At 39.5% G+C, this 23501-nt stretch overlaps 1 protein-coding gene across 2 annotated transcripts; it reads left to right on the top strand.

Moving 5' to 3' along the window:
- Positions 1–3439: 3439 nt before the first annotated feature.
- LOC104549953 (interleukin-1 receptor type 1) lies at positions 3440–21432 on the top strand. Of its 2 annotated transcripts, none has more exons than XM_061988489.1 (13): positions 3440–3629; positions 4509–4582; positions 5153–5343; positions 7755–7824; positions 10185–10428; positions 10761–10947; positions 11743–11905; positions 14024–14089; positions 14651–14771; positions 16813–16961; positions 17328–17471; positions 19363–19524; positions 20779–21432. In XM_061988489.1, exons 3-13 carry the CDS (start codon positions 5296–5298, stop codon positions 21168–21170), a joined length of 1746 nt encoding a protein of 581 aa, XP_061844473.1. In that variant the 5' UTR covers positions 3440–3629; positions 4509–4582; positions 5153–5295; the 3' UTR covers positions 21171–21432. The 2 variants fall into 2 exon arrangements, with proteins under 2 accessions (XP_061844473.1, XP_061844474.1); XM_061988490.1 differs by lacking the exon at positions 3440–3629 and adding an exon at positions 3709–3798.
- Positions 21433–23501: the final 2069 nt, after the last annotated feature.

The following is a 23501-nucleotide window of genomic DNA, read 5'->3' as shown; positions in this document are numbered from 1 at the left end:
AATCATAGAATCATAGAAGGGTAGGGGTTGGATGGGATCTTTAGAGATCATCTAGTTCAACCTCCCCACAGAAGCAGGTTCACCTAGATCCACCTAGACCTCCAAAGAAGGAGACTCCACAACCTCCCTGGGCAGCCTGTGCCGGGGCTCCATCACCTTCACAGTGAAAGAAAAGTAAGCCGTGGCATGATGAGTGCTCTGATGCAATTCATTTTCAAAGATGACAGTGATGAGTTGCATTAGAGCCCTCCTTGTGCTAATTACACCAGAACATTCGACCTTGGAGCTTAATGAGTCAAAATACTTCTGATTGCTTGTGTAGATTTTTTTTTTCTTTTTAAAGTAAATTCCATTGTATAGATTTGATAAGGTGGGTGCTTGGATAACTCAGATTAGTTATCTGCTTGATAACTCTGCACTGCTAGAGCTGGTGGTTCTTGGTCTGCTTTGAAGTGTTCCTTGTGACCACATTAAATGATCATGCAGGCTGCTGTCATTCCCCACTTTCCTCAGACAACTCACTTCCCTCCAGGTTTTTTTTCTGCTAACTGACATGTTCTGTGTATTTTGTTGTCTTATAAAATCCAGCCGTTTCAGTTGACGTTCCTTCAGCTTTACTATGATGTGTTTTTACTAAATTCTGATTCACATCAGTCACTGAACAGCTGAATGATTGAATAGTTCTCATTTTACCTATTCATTTTGGTAACATTTTAATAACACCTTTTATAACAGAAACATCTTTTTACTATTAGTTATTATAATGAAGATAGGAGAAAAAAACCCCACAGAACTGCATACAGCAGAACTCGTATCATATATGACTCAGAAATAAATTCTTCAAAAATATTTTTATTTTTAAATCAGTGCCTCTAGAAAAACTGTAGTAGAACAGATGTCGTGGTTTGGCCCAGCTAGCACAACAGCACCACGACAGTCTCTCGTTCGGTGCCCCCATTCACCCCCACCCTCGTTAAGATGGCGGAGGACCCAGCGAAATGGGAGTAAAAAGATAAGCAAGATTGTTGTGGATTGAGACAAGGGCAGGGAGGGCTCACTGCCAATTATGGTTCTGGGCAAAACAGACTCTAGTACTCGACTTAGAGAGGAAAGTAGGAAAGTTTATTCTACAAGAGACAGAACAGAATAAAAGCAAAAAGGGAGTAGGATGATGAGAAAATTACAACCAGCACTTTAAGATCTCCCTCCCCCATCCCTCCTTTCTTCCCGGGCCCAGCTCACTGCTCCCGATATCTCTACCTCCTCCCCCCTCCAACGGCTCAGGGGGGCAGGGAGTGGGGGATGTGGTCAGTCTCTCACAGATGGGCTCTGCTGCTTCTGTCTTCTCAGATGAGGATGACTCCTGGCATTCTTCCCCTGCTCCAACACGGGGTTCCTCCCCCGGAACACAGTCCTTAACAAACTTCTCTGGTGTGGGTTTTTCCCAGCAGCTGCAGCTTCTGCCGATACAGGTTCCCTCCCACGGGACACAGTCCTTGGTGAATATCTCTGACGTGGATTCTTCACCGTGGTTGCAGTTTCTGCACTTGCAAGGTCCCTTCCTCGGGACAAGGCCTGCTCCGGCCATAGTGATAAAGGGCCCCTCCTTCGGGACAAGGCCTCCTCCAGCCAAAATCACTGTCCCTGGCTCGGGGTCTTTAAAGAAATGAAAATAAATCTCAGCTTCACCAGTTCTCTCCATAGAATGCAGGGGAGTCTCTGCTACAGCACACCTCCTCCCTTTCATCACTGACCTTGGAGTCCGCATGGTTGTTTCTCTCACCATTCCTACTCCTTGCACCACCACCAGCCAGAAGAAGGAAGAAGGGGCAGAAGAAGCAAAAGAAGATGGAGGAAGACACCTCCCCTTCCGGCTTCTTCTTAAAAAGTGATCGTGGAGGCGTCTAATTGGCTCAGCCCCAGAAGTGGGTCTGGCTCTGAGCTGGGGAGAGTTGTGAGCAACTTTGCAGCCCCTTCCCCCTTACCAGAAAAGGCTGTTATGTCAAACCATGACAACAGATTAGGGAACACTTGACTTGCCTTTATTATAATCAGATTTATCTAACAGATATTTGTTGGTGGTGCACTTGAACAACACAGAAACTAGAAATCTTGAATAAAAATTACCTGACCTAATGCAGTGAGTTCACAAGAAACCTTCCCAAATGAAATATGGATAGAATCGCTGACCACAGAGAGACTAGCTAGTTACATAAAACATGCTGTCTTTGCTGAGCTAGTAATTAATTAATGAATTATCTACGCGTTCCCAACAGCATAATATCTGGAGCTGTTACACCGTGCCTCCAACAAGCACTACCTACCTTGCATTGATGGAGGATGACAAATGCATGCATAGTAGGGCATATGTAATCTCTCATCTTTGCTTATCTGTGCCCACCACATGGTGAGTGGGCAGAATGGTTGAACATGTTTCTGTTTGGTAAATACAACAGTATCAGAAAGTGGAATGAAAGAAGTGCCTGAAGTGGAATGAAAAATCAGGGTGGAAGGAGCATGACACATCTGGATTATTCTGCATGGGTTTGTTGTTTTTTTTATATACTTGTAATTTGCTTAGGAGATGCATTTCTGATGTATTTTTAACAATAATGAAAACATCTACCTTGATAATTCTAAAAGGTTCATGATTGCTGCCTACTTTGAGAGGTACCTAAGAAAGAGCTTTCCTTTACCTTACCATCTATTTTAGTAGTTAGTCAATAAGTAAATGACAACACAGCCCTAAAAATACCCAGATCTGATTCACCACTGGAAGAACTTCTGCTTTGAAGAACTCTGGCTCCAGCTGTGGCATGCAAATGAAACTGAGAACTACGAAACATAAAATAGAGAGAACATACTGTTCCCAGACAGCCACACGCTAAGAAACATCTGGAAAAAAAAATGTCAGGAAAACTTAACAGTGGTTGGGTTTGCAGGTAAACACTTAAGGGCTACATGGGTCTAAACCTGTATGTTTAAGCTTCGGAGTGATGTATCTCAGTGCCATGTGGCAGTGTAAGTTGAACTTAGACCAAGCTAAGTAGCCTACTGAAGAAGCAAATATAACAGCTGATGTCCCTGAGATGCTCCTGCCAGCAGCCTCCATAGCCTTGAGGGGATCTTGCTCTTCCAGTGACAAGGTCAACTCAACTACGGAAGCATACAGATGCCCGTACTAGAAAACAAACCGAACCAAGTGGCCAGTCACGCTAAATTTTGCAATGCTTTGGAGGACTTGCTGCCAGCTCCCCCCGCGCCTGCCGCTGGGCGGAGGCCGCGCCCTGGATGCATTAGCGAAGGGCTGAGGGGGCGGCGCTTCGGGCGGCGGTTCAAGTGAGGCGGCCGCCTTTTTCAAGAGAAAGTGGCTTTTGCTCAAACGCGGTATTTTTCGCAGCCCGGATTTAATCAGCACCGCACCGCGGCCCGGCACAGCCCTCACGCGGGGGACACCTGACCGTCACGGCGAGGGTGAGGCCTCGCTGGCAGGAGCTACCCGGGGGACGGGTCAAGCGCCGGCAACCTCGCTGCGATTCACAGGCTGCCTTGGGCTTTCTAGGAGCCGGCAGCTGGGGACTCCCCCCGCTTCGCTCCGCCCCTGCAGAGCCGGGCCGGGCCGGCAGCAGGTAGGCAGCAGAGGGGATTCCCCGTGGCGCTGGTCCATCCTGAGGGAACCTGCCTGCACTCAGCGCCGGTTGCCTGCTCCGCTGGGGAGCGGGCTGGCAGGGCTTCTCCAGTAGCTGAGCGGCAGTTTCGTGGCGGGGGCAGCCGGCAAGGGTCGAAGCGACCACCGTGGTAATTTCGGCCGGGGGAAGAAGGGTTGCGCCCGCCGCCGAAAGCCGGGAGTGGCCCAGGGCGGCAGCGGGTAGGAGGCGGCGGGGAACGATCAGGTGTGGCGGGGACCGCTCTTCTCGGTCGGCCGTGGGACGGGGCGGACGGCGACATCCGTACGGCGACATCCGTAGAGATGCGCCGATGGTCGTACTTTGCGCCCATGTCCCATTTTGGTGCCTGGGAGGTGGCTGAGAGCGAGATGATGTCTTTTAAGGAAAGTGAGGGACAGTTTGCGAGGGAAAGATGTTTTAAAAGATCAGCGTTTTCTTCCGCGTGCGCTATGGCTCGGTTTCCGAGAGAAAGCGTGATAGCGTCTTGTCTTTGAAGCGAAATCTTGGCCGTCAGGTATGCTGGGTCTCCCGGGAGGCCGCCGCGCCCTGCGGAGGGTCCTCGGCAGCGAGCCCTGTCCCGACGAGTAGCGACAGCCCCCTCCAAGTGAGTCTTTCCGGGAGTATGTACGAATTTGAATGAAGAATATGGAACAAAATGTTTTTCCTACCATTCCTGTTGAGGTATATCAAGCTAGTCATGGAGAAATGACTATTCGAGATAGTCACGAGGCTGTAACTGCATCCCAAGGGGAAGGGGAGCTAACTCAGCTCTTCAGCACTAGTTAGGTATGCCTCAGTAACGAAGTAACACATCTATTTGTTGTAATCATTTCTTCCTAGACTGAAAGTGAGATGCTTGAATAAGTTCTCTTGGAGAGGCATGATGTACCTTTCAGTTAACAGAAGCATTCAAGGTAACACGAATATTTGTACAAAAATCTATTGCTTATATAATGTAATATTGCATATATATGTAATATATAATATATATAATGTTAAAAGTAGATATAAACCAGTAAAGTGTGTCTCAGTAATAAAGGTATACATGTATTCATTGTAGTCATTTTTTCCAAGATCAAAAGTGTTCATGGGCTTATGTAAGAGAAATGATGTGATACTCTGACTTTCTGTCAGTTCTCTCAGTTCTGAGAACAGGACTTCTGCATGTTTTAATCTGTCCGTGTTTTTGAATAAGACATTCAAAGGAAATGTGCTACAAATGTGCAAAAATCAGAGAAAACCATGATTCTTCAAAGGTCTGATGAGATTATTTTCTTTTTTTTTAGTAGATCAACTTTGAAAGGACTAGAGATCAAAGTAAAAGTTGGCTGAATCAATTTAGTGACAGATTTTAATGAGAATTAGGCTTTACTATGTACTGTCATGGATGCTGTAATTGTAACTCAAGTGTATATATCATTGAAGACCTCTTTCAGATACCTATAATTTTTTAGTCTTAAATTGATACAAATATTTTCTTTCAGGGTGAAACTTTATGGACATGGCCTCAGGTGGAATTTTTTCCCCTCTGGAAAATTTGGTCAAAGATAACTCCAGTTGAATTCTGTCCTGAGTGGTAAAGCTCCACAGATCGATTGCACACATCGAGGTTCAAGATGTGGACAAAATGTCTGGGAAATGGGAGAAATTTAGCTGTTTTTCATGGCAGAATGTGGTAGGAAAAAACATTTGTGCTTGACTCTGCACTCATATGTTTGTTATTTTCATCATGAATTATGTGAATGCATGCACAGTGCAGAGCCTAATTTTACTATTGGGTATCCTTTCCTCAGAAATGGAAGTTTTTTCATTGTGAAGTCAGAAACAAGAAAGGGTCTCCTCAGAGCAGTTCATGTGTATGGTTTTACACAGGTTATTTTTACAGGTTATTCCATGTTGGCAAATGGGCAAGTTATAAGTTTAAATAGATAGAAAGAACATTGAATTTACGGAGAAGTAGGATTCAGGAAGGCTTTCCTTCAGAACGTAGCAAAATACTGCTGGTGTTGGGGCACAAGGCTGCGTGAGAGAGCATATGTGGGACAGAACACTGGAGTAAGGCAATGCTGTAATGGAACAGAGCTTCTGAGAGGCAGCAATTCACAGAAGTCATAAGAAAATGCCTGGTCATATGTAGAGTCTGTTCAGTCTTGGTTTAAAATGATTTCCATTATAGTATTTTCATCTTCTTTAAAATAATAATAATAAATTATTTATTTTAAGAGTTACTGTCCATTTTAATTAGTGGGAAAAGTTGAAGCTTTTGTACAAACACATGTAAACCTCTTCCAGTGTTTTAAAAGTTTTGTGTATTTCTTGTTACGCTCAGTATTCTTGTAGGGAATCATACGCTCATTCCTTCTTACAGCCAGGCATGAAAAGACTTGCCTGGTAATTTGAGCAGAAATTTTCAATGAGGGAGGGAAGAGAAGGGTAAGAAGGAAGCAATCAGGCACTGCAAGAAGTAATGTGGATGACTCAATATAATGCAAGCTTCTGAGTCAGTTTGATGAAGTAAGACACAGCAGCCGGAAGTGTCATCTTTGACTGTTGTAGTAATTGGTGATCAGCTAAAGATTCTTCACAACAGGAGGGGTTCTCCTCAACCCACCTTGGGATGGGCCATAAACACATCAAGGGAAAAAAAAAAAAATTGTATTCACCTTGACAGAGCATGGATTTCAGCACTTTTTCTTATGACTGATCTTCCATGGAAGGATCTGTGTTAAATTGAAAAGTCAGTACAAGGCAGTTCTCGAGCAAAATGATCCATAACAAAGCACCAGAGCTGGATGATGCTTTTGTGTTCTTGTGTTGTAAATTTCTCATTTCACCCAGCTTTGGGACTAAAAGATCAGAAGTTGAGAAATGCTTTTCATCCTTCTCAACTGATCAAAAGAGAGCCAGGAAACCAGAGTCCAGTGAGCCCCTGGTATTGGCAGTAGACAACTGGAGAGAAACTGCTTTAAAGGATGGAACCAGTGGAAATGAAGTTAAATTATGGGGACTTTTGTATACGGGAGTCAAATGATGCTCAAATAGTAGAAATGTGTTAGAATTGTCCGTCTGTATGTGAACACACTGGATACAGGAGGCACAGTTGGTGTGGTCTGCCCTTATTTCCAAAAGTCATTCAGCAGAGGGTGTCAATGAAGCCATACTGCCATAAGATGTTTATTCTCACATGTGTAAATAAGTAGATAAAAGATGAATGTTCCATTTTTCAGGTGGAGGAAGGTCAGTACTGGAGTATCAGGCAACTCTCTTCTGCTCAACGTATATTTTTAATGATCTGGACAGAGGGGAAACTGTTGCAGTGGCAGAATTTGCCAACAGTGCAGAGCTAGTCAGGCTAGAACACAGAGGTGTTAAGAGATAGTGAACAACTGGGTAATAATAGCAGAAGAAATCAACTGTAGATAAATGTAAAGAAAATGTAAAATGAAAACATATGGGCAACATCCTAACATCACATGCTCAGTGCCTAACTGGGTTTACCTGATTTTTAAAACTCAATGATGAGATCTTGGCATTTTGCCACGTAGACCCATGGAAATATCAGATCAATAATCAGTAGTACTCAAAGAGCAAATAGAAATTATTAGAAATTATTAAGGAAAAAAACAGGAAAAAATCATTGGTTTCATTTATAAATCTGTGGAGCTTGTGATTTGAAGGCTGTATACAACTTCTGTTCACCTTGGACAGTCTGTAGCATAATGAGATATTACAGGAAAGGATGGGGAAGATGGTCAGAAAGATGAAATCAGATTCCATCAAAGGGAGAGTTAGACTAAGACTGTAGCTTGGGAAAGCAAAAACTTGGGAGATGTGTGCTAGAGATGTAAAAAATCCCAAGTGCTTGACAAGCTGAATAGGAAATAGTCACTCATTTTTTTTTTTTCTTGTTACATAATAATTAGGAGCTGTTGGGTAAAGCAAGAGGGTAACAGGCTCAAAACAAGCCAAAGACAACTCTATATCCTGTGTCCTGTATTAACTATGTAATGCAAATAGTGATTTTAAATTATGGAAGTTTAAATTGGAAACCACTCACTGAAGGTTTTCTTCCCATTTTTTTTTCAGGGAAACATGACAGCAAACCCATTGTTTTTGTGTAATATCACAACAGCGTTTCTGTCTTTAATTATTGCAGGTAAGTTTACTGGTGGCTATGGAAGGTCATGTTCTGAAACTTATTTTTTCACACAGGTAACATAAATTTTCTGGGAAAATGTCTGTAAAAGTCAAATTTATGTTCATGCCAATGAGTTCTTCTAAACAGTGTTTGATCACCATCATGGTAAAAAGGTGTTTTCTTGTGTTCAGATAGAATTTTTTCATTGCCTCTTGTCCTGTCTGTAGGTACTACTGGCAAAAGCCTGCTTCTTTGTTCTTTATTCCTTTCCATCAGGTATTTACACACATTGGTAAGGTCCACGCACAAACTCCCCAAGCCTTCTCTAGGCTTGAGCAATCCTTGCTCCTTCAGCCTCTCCTCATATAAGAGATGCTCCACTTCCTTAATCATCTTTGTGGCTTTGTACTGGACTTTCTCCAGTAAATCATAGAATCATAAAATGGTAGAGGTTGGAAGGGACTTTTACAGGTCATCTAGTCAGTCTGTGTCTCGTCCTGAGAAGCCCAGAAGTACTCCAGATATGGACTCACCATGCTGAGTAGAGGGGAAGATCACCATCCTTGACCTGCTGACAGGACAGGACACCATTAGCCTTCTTTGTCATGAAAGTGCATTGGTGGCTCATGGTCGGTTTGTTGTCCACCAGGATCGCACTGTTTTCTGCAGATCTACTTTCCAGCTGAATGATCTCCAGCATGTACTCGTGCCTGAGGTCATTTCTCACCAGATGCAGGACTTTTCATTTCCCTTTGTTGAACTTCATGAGTTCCTGTCAGCCCACTTCTCCAACCTGTTCAGGTCTGACTAAATGGCAGCACAGCTCTCTGGTGTATAAACAGATGAAGTGAGTTGTAGTTTCAGCTCTACATACTGTGTCCTTAGGGTTTTTTCATGTTGAAAAATATATCCTTTTGACAATATTATAACATCTAGATTTTTCAACAGTTGATAGGATACTCAGTTGCAGCTGCTTGTTTCTGCCCTTCAGCTGTCAACCAGCAATCCAGTTCATGTTTAAAATGTTTCAGATGGTTCAGATGACTTGCTGTTATAATCTTGTCATTCCACCTGCAATTTTGCAGCAATGCCAGACTGTTAAAGGAAGAACTTAATGAATTCCCATTCCTTTTGTTTATAGCAAGCCATGTGATTAGAAATGTGTTGGGTATGGTTTGGTTTGTCTGTTTATTTTTCCCATGGATGGACAGGCTGCAAGGTTCACCAATGCAACGAGTAGTCTACTTTTTGTCTAAGTAAGCAATCATATGGAAAGGTGATTATTTGTCTGCCCTCTCCTCACTAGCAGAGAGTTCTAGTGTCTATTCAGTTTTGTGTGTACCTTGTAATTCTTTCCTGCTTCGTGGAAATAATGGAGAGCACTAGGGGAGAGAGATTTCAGAGAAACTGAGGCAATAAGTCTATTAAAAAAAAAGACAGAATTTCAGACTGTTAGCATTTAGTGCCAGAAGGAGGTTATCAGTATCTGTGGCCACAGCATTTCATAACCATCAGAGTTCTTACAGAGTGTTAAATACAGATGTCTGAGCTATGGAATGTTTTTGTAAGGAATTTGGAAAAGATATATAATGAGACGGCGAGAACTGTGGGTGACACAAAATTGTCCCTTGGTGGTCAAAACTAATGCTCACTATGAAGAGACTGTCTGGATATTTAATAGTTTAGTGATGGAATGTCAGATAAATATAATACTGACTCAGGAATGTGATTATGGTGCCTATTTTGTCATATTGACAAAAAAAACCACCAAACCCTCGTGGTGTTACTGTTTTCCTATATGTATCACTTTTCAAGAGAAAAGAAAATGAGCTCATGGGTAAGTGCTTGTCATCATTCCTCTTCAAATGCTTGTATGATTGAGTTGAAATATCCATATAAAAAATATTTGTGCAACAGCAACTTTCTCTTCAATGCCCTCTTAGGACATTTGTGTACCGAAAACATAGCCTGTCTTGAAGACTTACTTTGACTAGCTAAGTGAAGTTAATGATCAAAACACTAAATGTGAAATATGTGTGTTTTGTGTACGTGTGCATGAAACTGACTGAAGAAATACAAGTACTTTAGTAATTTGCACATCAACTAAAATGTACACATGACAGTGCTGCAAACAAAGAAGTTCTACTGAGTGTAAAGTTTGCATTCAAAACCAACATTTCATTACAGTGGCATAACTGTATCTGTATATCACTGAGTAGTACTCTCAACTATAAAAGATTATAATTGTATTTTTAGTAAATGACATGAGAATGGAGATGAAAACCCCAATGAACTTTATTAATGTAATCGAGAAATGAGTTCAGAAAATCCTTTTACAGCATTTGAGGATTTCTTTAATGTTTATCTCTTTCCTTTAGAGAAATGTGAAGCCTATCATGTGATGTTGAGGCAAAGTCTTGTGCCTGATGGGCAGCCTCTTGCTATTAAGTGTTCACTGGAAAAGTACTTGAAAAGTGGAGACTACAACGTAACATGGTATAAAGTTGGTAACCAAACAGCTGTGCCTAGAGACAAACTTTCCAGAATTCATCAGCAGAAGAATTTAATTTGGTTTCTTCCTGCAATGTTGGAAGATTCTGGAGATTATGAATGTGTCATAAGGTGAAAGTTAAAAAATTAAATCTACGTTGTTACAGAAATTAGTTGGAAAGTGAATAGCTTTGAGAAAGCAAGTAGAATTTTCGGGGTAAGAGAAATACTAATGGAGAAGAGAAATACTAATAAAGAAGGGAAAGTGCATTCACAAAAATTAACTTTAGGCTGGGAAAAGTAAGTTTATTTTTGATTTCTTTTTCCTAGTAAGCAAAAGTAAATCTATTAGAGAAACCGTAAACTTCTTGGTGTTCTCTCTTTCTTCTCCCAAAAGAATACAATATTTTTGAGTTGGAAAACAAGTCAAATAGGTTAACTTAAATATGTTATATTAATTGCAGGAATTCGACAAGCTTCAGGAAAATGAGTACAAAAGTAACAGTTTTTGAGAGGATAGATGGTTTGTGCTTAAATGAAAAATTTGCTGTAGAGCAGGTGATATTCACATCACCATCTGCAAAGGTTGTGTGTCCACACTTGGATTATTTCAGGAATGAGAAGAATGTTCATCCTGTTCATTGGTACAAGGTGAGAATGCTTTGTCTTGTACTCTCCTATAACTGTCCGTTATTTAAAATACAAATCGTTGGCTTTTGTGAATTGTAGGAGAAAAATGAAAGATTTATTGTAAATGGAAGAAGAATGTTTTTAAAACAAATTGGAAGAGGATCGAGGCTTTTTGTCTTTTAAAGATATATATGGATTTTTTTGATGAATAATGTAAAAATTCAGTGTAGATACAGGAAAGATGTCAACCCACATATCTGACAAGTGATATCTTTTTACCTGCTGGCAAATCACATCATCATGAGTTTCTTTTGTGGTGAAAGACTTGTGAGAGATGGCATATCCATGGTATGCTCAGTATTGTTCCATTAAATAAATGTAATTTCATAGTATTCACACTTATTTAGAGGCTCTTTCTGCTATGAAAACTTGGTGTCTTCTGCAGCAGTCCTGCCTCATTCCCATGCGATTCATATCATACTAGGAGTATTTAAGCACTTAAAAAAAATCAGTCTAATTATTGAGTGATTCTTCATTAATGAATACTTTTACAAATCCTGATGCTTGCATTTCACTTTCTTATCTATAAGGCTGGAAGTTGTTTTCTGTAAGAAGTGGCATATCTTTGAATTGTAAACTCAGAGTCAAAATGAAGCATGTTTTGCTTTTTATTCCCCTGACCTCACTCTCCCTTAGCCTCTGCAAGGCATCCATCCTTATGCTGTGGTCTATTGAAAGTTGAGATTGAATTAAAGAGAGGTGAATTGTGGAAGGAGATAGTGATATGAATTAACAGAGTTCTCTACACACATTTAGAATTGCCAGCCGCTGGAAGGGAAAAGATTTGCCATCTTAAACAGGGATCTTATAATTTTGAATGTGACTGTACATGATCAAGGAAATTACACATGCGAAACAATGTACATCTACAATGGAAAACGATATAATATTTCACGAGACATTAGTCTGATTGTAGAAGGTAAGTAGATAATTTCACTGTGTTTGTGTTCATAGAAATTACTCCAAATTTCTGTCTGATTTTCTAAAGACTAAAGTTAAGAGACTCAATTTGTGGATAGATATGCTTAGGGCTACTAGTTTTCCCATAAATATGAGGGAAAGAAAGGCTGACTGAGGGTTTATGTATTTTTGTCTGTTGTTACCACAGCATTCAAGATTTGTTCCTCTGTTCAAAGATGCAGCATGTGAAAGGTTTGCTGCCAAGACCAGCTGTCAAGGTCCCTAAACAGGTGCCCTGTAAGGCTTGGTAGGCACATTACTTTCTGCTGTACCTGCACACTCTCTCCTGCTCATCTTCCCTCTCTTCTACATTATGCTCTTGATGCAAGAACAACCAACTATAAACTGGCCCAAATTATAGCAGTGTCTTGACTCTGCGTATCCTGTGTTTCCTTCAAACTTGTCTCTTCTGTTTTTGCTTTTAAGCTCCTCAGCACAAGAACTGCTGTTCTCTGATATCGAGTGTCTAGCTCAGTAGACCCTGATTTATGCTGGGGGGCCACCAGCACAACAAAACAAAACAAAACAAAAAAAAGAAGGCCTAGCTGTAAAACATGAACTCCTTTGCTAGCACAGCATTATGAAATTGATATTGGATCACTGAAAAGGCTGTGCTCTATCAAGGTATGAAATACCAACTGCTGTTTTCACATTACAGCTGATGAAAGACAGTTTTAGGTTTATTAAAAGATTGCATTGCTATTTAATAGTCTCTTATTTTTGTGCTTGCATATTTTGTCCATGTATATATATATATATTCATTCATATTTATGTATATATGTGTGTATGATATGAATATAATATTCTTATGAATATCATTCATATAATATGATATGTATATGATGTGAATAAACTGAGGAGCATAAGATCAAGTCCAATGAAATGATCCTTCTTGTCTTAGAATCTGTCCCTAGAACTTCTCTCTGTAATTTCAGCTCCCACTCCTCATTAGAGGCAAAATTGTGTTACTCCTTTGCCTTAAACAATGGAAGGCAGCTCAGTTGTTTTTAAAGACTCCAGCTAAGCAAGTCTACATTAAAAATGATGATTCAAGATCCAGACAATAGTGTGGACAGTTTTCAGAAGGGGAAGGGAAGGCTATGTGTGGAGCAATACTGTCTACTTCACTAGGGGATCAAACAAGATGCTCTATGATTTTTTTTTGTTAATTTATCTCTTGGAGAAACTTCCTTGAACTTTGAATATCTGATAGGAAATGTTCTAAAGCATTTCTAAGACATCCTACAGCTGCCTGAGACAGATGGAAATTGTATGTGTGTTCAGTGATGGACCCTCCGAGTTGGGATTTATTTAGTATGGAAATTAAATTTCCCTTTTATAATAGTAAAAGTCTAAACTAGATTGATTGCACTCTAAAAGTATTTATCTCCAGTTTTTATCTGTGGGCTGCTGTGTGGCTGTTCAGGTTACATGGGGACAATACTGTAGATATTTACCCAGGGAGTTGGGGCATCATTTTTTTCCCTAGTCTCCAGTGACAGGACAAAAAGTAATGGAAAGAAGCTGGAACACAAAAAATTCCATTTAAACATAAGAAAAAACTGTTCTACTGTGAGCGTGAGGGAGCCCTGGCAGAAGCTACACTATGGAGTCTCTTTCTCTGGAGGTTTTCAAAACCCACCTGGACACATTCATGTGTGACCTGATCTAGGTGAACCTACTTGAACAGGGGAGTTGAACTAGTTGATCTCTAAAGGTCCCTTCCAACCCCTACCATTCTATGATTCTATGTTTCTATGATACCCTTCTTAGCACCTGTGTGTGCAATATTACAGGATTTTTGTGGCATGGAAGAGCCACTCCACTATGAGTTTGTGGAAATGTGTGGCATTGCATTTTGAAAGAAGTGGAGTAAAGAATAGTTTAGCTTCAGGTCAGAAGTAACAGCTACCTGAGATATGATACTTTCAGCACCGAGTGATGTCTACTGTATAATTGCTGACAACCTTGTCCATAACAGAGGTTTTTTATGTTGTACTTGAGTTGTAGAGGATAGAACAGACTACAAAAGTCCCAGTTTTTCTGAAAAAAACCCACTTTATTTCTTTTGGTTAGTGAGCCCACCAAACAAGCCCCCTGAAATATCTTATCCAAGAAACAACTCCATTGAAGTGGAACTTGGTAAGTAGTTTTCTCTATAAGAAAATACAATTTTATATCCTAGTGAAAATTTATACTTGAGGAATGACACATTCTGTATTTTCTTGGTTTTATTTTTGGACAAAAACTAGTTCAGTGACCAGCTCCGTTTGTCTATGTTTATCTCCTGAAGAGATGTGGGTGAGAGGGAATGAGAGGGTGGGTGAGAGGGAATGAGACAAGGTGTGTTGCTTACTTGTCTAGATTAAAAGAAAATTGTAGGGAACCTGAATGTTTCTCAGTTACATCTGTTGCTTTTCATTGCTCTGGAAGAGATTCTAAGAACAGATCCATCTTTGAATCTGCAGGGAAAGTAATGCCTCTGAGGGCAGCAAATATGTTCTTCAATTTAGCGTCTTCCATCCTACCAGTCTCTTTCTGAGCCTGAAGATCAATAAGTATATAGACCCTGTGCTAGAGTAACTTTCTGAAAGGGTGTGGGACCATCCTTAGCTGGTCTGTGTATGAAGCTTGTAACAGAATTGTATAGACTATAGTTAGAGTACGGAAATTAACTTTTCCCTTTGTGACACAATTTTGTAGGCTCACAGGTTACAGTGGATTGCAATACAACAGGTGCTGATGGGTATCAGGTGTTTTGGACAGGCAACGGTGTATATATTGATGTATTTTATGTGAGCAGAATTTTTGCAAGCCCCTATGAGTAAGTATATTTCCAGATTTGAAAACACTGTGTTGGCAACCAAAGTGGAACTTTCTCTCTTTGACATTAAAGTATTTAGCAATATTTTTCACTTGCCTAAATAGCTTTCTTTTAAAAAACTTTAACACTTGCTTCCTCCAGTTCACTTTCTGCTTTGAAGTAGAAACTTGAAACATAGTAGGCATGTGAACTTCACACGTGATTGTGCCTTTTTTGGTCATTGTAAAAATCTCTCTTGATTTCCAACCTTGAGAAAGGGTGTTTTGCAGACTTACAGTCTGATAATTAGAATAAAGTTTCTATTGAGCAGGCTCTGGCCTGGCAGAAGCCTCTTTAAGTTGGATCAAGCATATCCAGGCACATGATCTTCAGTTTCTTTCTTCTGTTTTCTTCTTTCCCTTTGCATCTCCTTCTCTGAAAGGCTGAAAGAGCTCAAACCTATGGTTCACAGGAGGAACTGAGACTTCCAGGTTAGAGAAATGTAATTGAGATAGCTAAAGGGCTGACGGAAGACTTTGTTGAAAACATTTGTGCTGAAGCTCAGTGGGATGAGAGGTGAGAAGGGAGACAGATTTCCACACATGAGTTGGGGTTTGAGAGTCAGACGGACTTGGACTGAATAAAGCATGAGGAAGGCAACTGACAGATAAGGTGAAAGTGAAAAGTGGGTTAAGGAGAACTTGTAAAAGCAACTAAAATTAGAGCAGAAGGCAATCAGAAAGTTTCTTAGGTATGACAGTTTGGGAACTAAAAATTGCAGATTTTTTGTCATCTGTCATTTCATGGTGATGCTATGAAGAAAAAACCCATTTTTGTAAATTCTCAAGCATTATGACCAAGAAACTGATGAAGAAATGAGGATGGTATCTTTAAAGTAAGAGTATAGTTGTGAGAAATAAATCCTCATGATAAAAACAAGGGGGAAAAAAATCTTCTGGATTCTTTGAAGGCTCACTAAGAGAAAACCCAATACAAAACTAATATATTGTACTGTTATAAAGAATTCTAATGCCATAAACAATGGCAGAGGCACACAGCCACTGGATTGAAATCATAAAAGCAATGTTCTTTTCTTCTACTTCCTAGCACTTAAATGGTCACCTTTGCAAGCATTAGTCATTTGTAATAGGGATGTTGATTCATTCATTCCTTGTTTCAATGTTCAAATTACTGTACTGTTTTTCCTTAGTGATTTATATGGTCCTGTATATGCCCTTTATGATATATTTCAAGCTTTTATTTTGCATTTTAAATGGTAACTAGTTTTTTTTTTTTTCAGCAAAGAATAGTGCTTGGCTAAGTAGACTAGTTAGTTATTCTTGCACTTGAGATCTACTTTTAACAAAGTAGTGGTATTCCTCATTTTGCTGTTGGTTAAATAGCTGCTTAGTTCGCACATCATGGTACACACAACTAACTGAATGTGCAGCAAAATAAATACTTATGGGCTCTTGTACAATGTATGGAGGATAGTCTCTGTCTCTTAATGGTGCAGCCTGACACTTTAGCTGTTAAAAGTCTGTCCTGATCCATGGGTTGAAGCAGCAATTCAGACTCCAGTTCCTGCAGCTGGAGTCACACTGTGAGTTGTCTGCTGCGGGTCACTGCTTTTGTTCTCCCTGACCCAGCACTGCTTTACCACAAGGTGATGCCCTTGTACCATGCCCTCTTACTGTGTCCTATCAAACTCTGGAATTTCTCTCTCTCCACCCAATTTACAGGGACTAGGAAACTTGTAACAAGGGTTTGCTTAGATTTGTGAGGTATACTTTTGTACTTTGGCCTATAGAAACTGTATATTCCTTTGGGAAAACAGAGCTCCAGATAAGATAACATCTTGAAGTTTTCAACATCTATGCTAAATGTTAGTCAGAAGCCTGATTGTTGTTTAGGTTTCCTTCATATAATGTAGTTGCTCATCTATTCCCAAATGTAGTTGACATTTGCAGATGGAAACAGCCATTGTTGTGCTGCAGTTGTTAATGATGAAACCATTCCAGAAAGAGCTGTGATTTTCACAGTTCTGTCACCTTTTCAATAGGGATGAAACTACTTCTGATGGACGTCCCATGCATTCTGTGAAGCTGATCATTTCAGAAGTGAATAGTGAAGATTATGAACAGCCATTTATCTGTCAAGCTTCAAACGCCTTTGGGCAGGTCGCATCCTATATTATATTAAAACACGGAGGTAAGAAATGCTGTTATTTTTGCGGCATGTGTTTGTTTTGACTTCTGCAGAAGGGGTTTTGATACCAAAATGCTCATATAATTTCCTGATAGAAGAGAGATTGATTAAAGTTTGCAGTATGTATGCGTGTACCTGTGCATTACTGTAGTAATGTATTTATCATTATTAATAAATAAGTAGATGGATGAGAAAATTGTGATCACACAGAATGATAGGGGTTGGAAGGGACCTTTAGAGATCATCTAGCCCAACGCCCCTGCTCAAGCAGGTCCACCTAGATCAGATGGTATTACATTTGTTTGAAAGATCCAATTTGAAAAAAAAATCCAACATTTATAAACCAATCTTCTTATATTTTTTGTGCAGTTCATGATATACAAAGATGGCTGACTGGAGGGCTTGTCTCTTTGGTAGTTTTAACATTTATTATTTTAATAATCTACAAGATTTTCAAGATTGACTTGGTGCTTTGGTACCGAAATTCTGTCTGTGCCTTTGTAACTAAGGAAGGTATGTAACTGTGACCAGGTATGTTACTGTAATTAGCCTATTGATTTTTTTCTTACTTGCCTTTACTTCTAAGCAATAATGTGATTATTTATCATAGAATCATAGAATGGTAGTACTTGGAATAATCTTAAGAAAACCACACATTCTTCCAAAGAGAAGGCTATTTGATCCCCAATTTTGTATTTTATCTGCTGTAAACCAGCAAATACTGATTTAGTAATTATATATGTATTTTCTTGATGTACAGGATATTATATAAGAGATTAATTCTATTGAACTATGTATTAGTCATATTAAGCTCTGGGAATCCCTCTTCAAATTAGTGATATTTTACCCATCAACTAAATGGTAAATAAAAGCTGTACTGAAGCACTTTGGGAAGTTGTCTTTGATGAGAATGGCTCTTGACAGACTTTGTGTTACTGCAGCCACGTTTCTGATCACATGCAGAGTATCTAATATCATCAGGTACTCACCTTACATTTCAGAAGCACTTAAAAAAAGAAAAAAACAGTAAGAAATTATCTTAGAATGTACAGCATGGATTGGAAACACTGTCTTCTCATCCTGAAGTGTGAGGTGCTAATAGTCCTGGTGAATTTAGTAGAATGTTTGTGGCATTCCCTTGAGAAATTTTCAGATACACACAAAGACACATAGTGGAGGGGATTTTTTTTCAGTCATATGGTAAAAAATATAGTTGAGGTAACAAATTCTGCATAATGTTGAATGCAGTTATGATGAGGTAGGTCAAAGAGAACTCCCAAGTTATTCTCAAATTAGTATGTTGCTTTTTACTTTTCTGTTGGTTTTTTACACGTAGATTTATGGTCACTCTGATGATGATCAATAGGTGTCAGCAGAGCTACATCCCGTAAACTAGCTGTTTGAAGATGTGCATTAAATATTTATACTGCACATCAGATTCTCATTTTCTCAGAGATTAATTTTTTTGATTTTCTTTTTTTCCCCCCAACTTCTCAATTTTACTCATAATTTTTATTCTAAAGGCTTTCAATTATGATACTTAGATGTGAAAGAGAAAAAATACTAGTAGCTTTCTATTCTCTGACTCTTCTTACGTGTTTTGATTGCTGTGGTATAGACAAATACATTGTACAGATGTGAAAAGGTTGGAATTTGTGCAACATCATAGATATTTTGTGTGGCAGCACTCAGAGTTAAGACCATCTGAAGTTCCCCATGGCTTGAAAGTAAATGGAATAGGTACATTGAGATAGATAATGGTTATGTATATCTGTTCTAAATGTTTTCTTAAGAAAAACAAATAAATGTCTGGTTAAAAGTTCAGTTTTCCAAGAACACTTTTATTAGAGTTCCAATGAAAAAAAAAATAAGTGAAAGACTATATTTTAAAGTTAATTTGTTGTGTTAAATCTAATTTTGGTTTGGTTCCTGTTTATTATCCAGTTTTGACTCTCAAAACCTCAGCAGCCTTCTGGCCTTTTCTTCTACCTGCCTTTGCCCCATAGAATTATTAGAAGACAGAATTGCCATTTTCCACTGTCTTTCATGGTTAGACAAAATTGGAGGTAATAGCTGTTGGGTTTGTTTCAGAAGAGGCAGTGAAGGAAGTCCTGCAAGAGGACACTTCCTTAATGTCCTGGCACCTCTGTATTTGGAGGCTTCTTCCTGCAGGTCTCAGGGCCTGCACAGAGGTCAATTGCTGGCACATCTGCCTCCATAATGGGAAAAGAAGTCAGGTTCTGTTACTGATGATCTATCTTTATTTTAGAGCTTTGACATTACTCTGTCAGATAGATGATTCAGCCCTCTAGTACTATTTTGAAATGGTATAAAATGAAACCTTGCAATAAAGGCATGTTGCTGATTTTTTGGTTTTTAATGGAAACATTTTTGTTTGTTTTAGATGGGAAAATCTATGATGCATATGTCCTGTATGCAAAAAGCAATGGAGGAAGAAGTTTCTATCGTTTGGAAACCTTTGTTCTTAGAATACTCCCTGATGTTTTAGAACAACAATGTGGATATAATCTCTTTATAATAGGAAGGGATGATTTACCGGGAGAAGGTATGCCTTAATTGGTAGAGTTAATAGGTTGCCTTTTGGCACATTGTTCTCAGGTTAAAATCACAGGATGGTAGGGGTTAGAAGGGACCTCTAGAGATTATCCAGTCCAACCCATACTAAAGCAGGTTCACCTCAATCAGGTCACACAGGAACACGTCCAGGTGGGTTATAGAAACCTCTAGAGAAGGGGACTCTACACCCTCCCTGGGCAGCCTGTGCCAGGGCTCCCTCACCCGCATAGGAAAGAAGTTTCTCCGTTTGTCCATGTAGAACTTCCTGTGTTCCAGCTTATGCCTATTACTCCTTGTCCTGTCACTGGACACTACAGAAAAAAAAGACTCTCCCCATACTCTCTACATCCACCCTTTAAGAATTTATAAGCATTGATAAAGTCCACTCTCAGTCTTCTCCAGGCTAAATAGCCCCGATTCCCACAGCTTTTCCTCATAAGAAAGATGCTCCAGTCCCCTCAGCATCTTGGTGTCCCTTTATCCAGAAGTTTTCTGTCCCTCTTGAGCTGAGGAGCCCAGAACTGGACACAGTACTCCAGATGTGGCCTCACCAGGGCAGAGTAGACGGGGAGGAGAACTTCCCTGAACCTGTAGGCCACACTCTTCTTGATGCACACCAGGATGCCATTGGCCTTCTTGGCCACAAGGGCACATTGCTGGCTCACATTTAGTTTCCTAGAGTCCAGGACTGCCAGGTCTCTCTCTGCAGAGCTGCGCTCCAGCAGGTCACCCCCAGCCTGTAGTGGTGCATGGGATTGTTCTTTTCCAGGTGCAGGGCTCTGCACTTGCATTTGAACATCATGAGGTTAAAGAAGGTTATATATACAATTAAAAGCTGCCTGTTTATGGAAAGCAAAGTTGGAACTGTTTTTTTTTAAATGGATATTTTCTCCACTTGTCCATTTTCTCCATTTTTTGTTTGTTTCTTACAAAAAATTTTGTCCAGATGTTATGAGGATCTCTACTTATATTAGTGATGAACAAGTGAGGATTCAGCAGCATTAATAACGTCACTGAGGTTTATTGAATGGTGTCTGCTCTTTGGGACTGAAGAAAATATTTTTTTATCAGTAATTTCATTCAATGCATCATGAATCTGGAATGACAGTGTGAAGACCTTAAAACTACCAGTCCTCTGAGCTAGCCACTGTTCCATATATATGCAATTTTAAAATTAAGGCATATTTTACATCAGTTATAAAGTTTCTATGCAAACTTCTGATTGTTCCTTCATTACTTACAGCTGTGGTCAGCATTGCTGATGAAACCCTTAAGCAAAGCAGAAGACTGATGATTATTTTGGGATCAGAAACATCTAGTTGTTGCCTATTAGAAGATACTTCTGAACAACAACTAGCTATGCATAACGCTCTCATCCGTGATGGGATTCAAGTGATTCTTATAGAAATGGATGAAACACAGGACTACACAAGCATGCCAGAATCAATCAGATACATTAAGCAAAAACATGGAGCTATTCAATGGAAAGGGGACTTCTCAAAGAAATCTTGTTCAGCAAATACAAGATTCTGGAAAAAAGTACGCTATCAAATGCCATCCAGGAAAAAGATACCTTATTCTGAAATGTATTTGTTCCCCCTAGCTGTGAACAGTTCAGCAGCAAAGGGAAGTTAACATGCTCTTATTAAAATAATACAAAGAAGGTAGTTCTGAAATGTGTGAGTTTTTTAGACAAACTCTTTTTATTACAAAGCAATTGTTTGTTTTTTTATCCCTGGAGTAAAAGCTACTAATTCCTTCCCCAAATTACACCCTAAAAGAAAAACTCTGTCCAACTGTATTTCTGTTCTGAGTGTTGGAAAGTGACATAATTTGTTGTGTTAGTCTCATATGGATATGAGAAGTAAACTTTGCTGATGGTGGTAGACTATTAAATAGCTGTGGTCAACATAAACGTAACGTCCACTGAAGAAACAGCTGTGAAGTCCATTTTTTTAAAATAAAAGAAACTACAGTTAATAAATTAAAACCATCTTTTTGTCATCAGCATTTTCCTAGCCATCCTTTCCTCTTCTTGTTGCCTCTCCATGACTTTGTCCGACTTACTCATTACTGCAAGAATCTGTGCTGTGGAGTGCAGGAGTCCTCTCCTGAGCAACAGGCTCTATCCTTGCTTATTGAATGGTGTCTGCTCTTTGGGACTGAAGAAAATATTTCAATGCATCATGAATCAGGAATGACAGTGTGAAGACCTTAAACCTACCAGTCTTCTGATCTAGCCACTGTTCCATATATATGCAATTTTAAAATTAAGGCATATTTTACATCAGTTATAAAGTTTCTTGAAGGGGTTTGGGAAAATACATGACATAGCAGGTATTTTTTAAAACTCCTCACAACACCAAATGTGTTTCAGCTGAACAGTTGGTACCAAATGTGTTCAGCAAATTGAATGGAATCTGTGGCTTTTTAGGCATTTGTTGAGTAATTCTTTGATCTCTGGTCTATGGGGTGAAGGTGAACTTCCTAATTTCATATACTTTGAATTAAAAAAACCTCTCAATGACTCCAGGATTTGGAGTACTACAGAAAAATACACTGATTTGTATGGAGTTGTGCTAGTATTTTGTTTCTTCTGTGAATATGCTGTTATGATATCTGGTCATTTTTTCCGTCGCTCTTTTCAGAGGTTTGCTGCAATATTCAAGATAAGCATTTTGCCTCTAAATGAGACTCCTAAGAGCTCTTAAATGAAAACAGGGAATTGTGAGACAGCATTCTTTTAAACAATCATGTTTAGTATGATTTTGGAAGGATTTTAGCACTCCTGTGTGAAAATGAATGTGGGAGAAAGGTTTCAGTTATCATGGTTAATTGTTAGCTATTTGAATTGTAGCATGATGTGAAGTGGCTTATCCTTTTATCATGGAACCTTGTTTTGAAGCTGAGTTTTATCAGTTTGCTCCCCTTGGAAACTTTTTTTTTGCAAGTCATATGGGAAAAAAACCCCATTTTTTAATGTCTTATAATAAAAGACATCTGATAGATGTCTTATATGACACCTATGATCCCATAGGTGTCTTATAATAAAAGAAATTCAATGTGCTGATTGCTCTTTATTGAAAAAACTCCCCACAAATGATGAGTTGACTATAGATCTGCTTCTGGAAACTTGATAGCTTCAGAAGGAAAAGGCAAATGCAATGTAATCCATGAAAAAGTATTTGTTCATCGTGATGATGTAGGTTGTTTTTCAGCTGATTGTCCATCTATGCTGACAGAAAGAACAGTGTGAATGATGTGTGGTGTAAGATACATTGAAAGCATTCTCTGCACTGTTTTTAATTTTCAGCCATAACTTTATGGCATTTCTTCTAATGGCTTGTTCCTGTCAATTTATTTGGCACATTAAAGGGCCTTCCCTTTCTTGCCTTGCAATTAACTTGTCTCAAATTTTCCAATTCCACTACATCTTTCTAGTGTTTTTCTGGGAGACTATTTTTTTTTCTGGGAGACTTTCTTCCTTTTGTAATTTTCTTCCCATATTGCACTTTCTTACCTCATGCCAATATATGGCCTGTTTCGTGTTTTAATGTACTCATCTGTGACAATTCATAGATAGAGGCTTATGTCATGGAGAGGAGTGTGTGCTCTGAGCTAAAGCTTGAACAAGTTGTAACAACCTGATGGAGTTTACGTGATGGCCCCAGACAGGACTGTCTCTGTATTGCTTCCTAGAAGGTAGAAGAGCACAAAGGTGGTTTTACGTTTCCCTTTCGTTTTGATACCTTGAATGTCAGCTAGAGGGGGAAGCCCATTCTGCCTTTTGTTCAGAGGCAGTGATGGTTTAACTGCTACACCTCCTTCTGTAGCTGCAGCTAGCTTGAAGGTGAAGCAGGCAAAGTGTACTTAATGTTTGGGGTGCATCAAGAAAGCTGTGGCCAGCAGGCCAAAGGAGGTTCTGCTGCCTCTCTACTCTGCCCTGGTGAGGCCTCATCTGGAGTC

This window comes from Colius striatus, chromosome 1 (genome assembly GCF_028858725.1).
Source record: "Colius striatus isolate bColStr4 chromosome 1, bColStr4.1.hap1, whole genome shotgun sequence".
Taxonomy (NCBI): Eukaryota; Metazoa; Chordata; class Aves; order Coliiformes; family Coliidae; genus Colius; species Colius striatus.
Note: the sequence above shows the minus strand (reverse complement) of the source record. Positions and strands in the feature narration are given on the sequence as shown.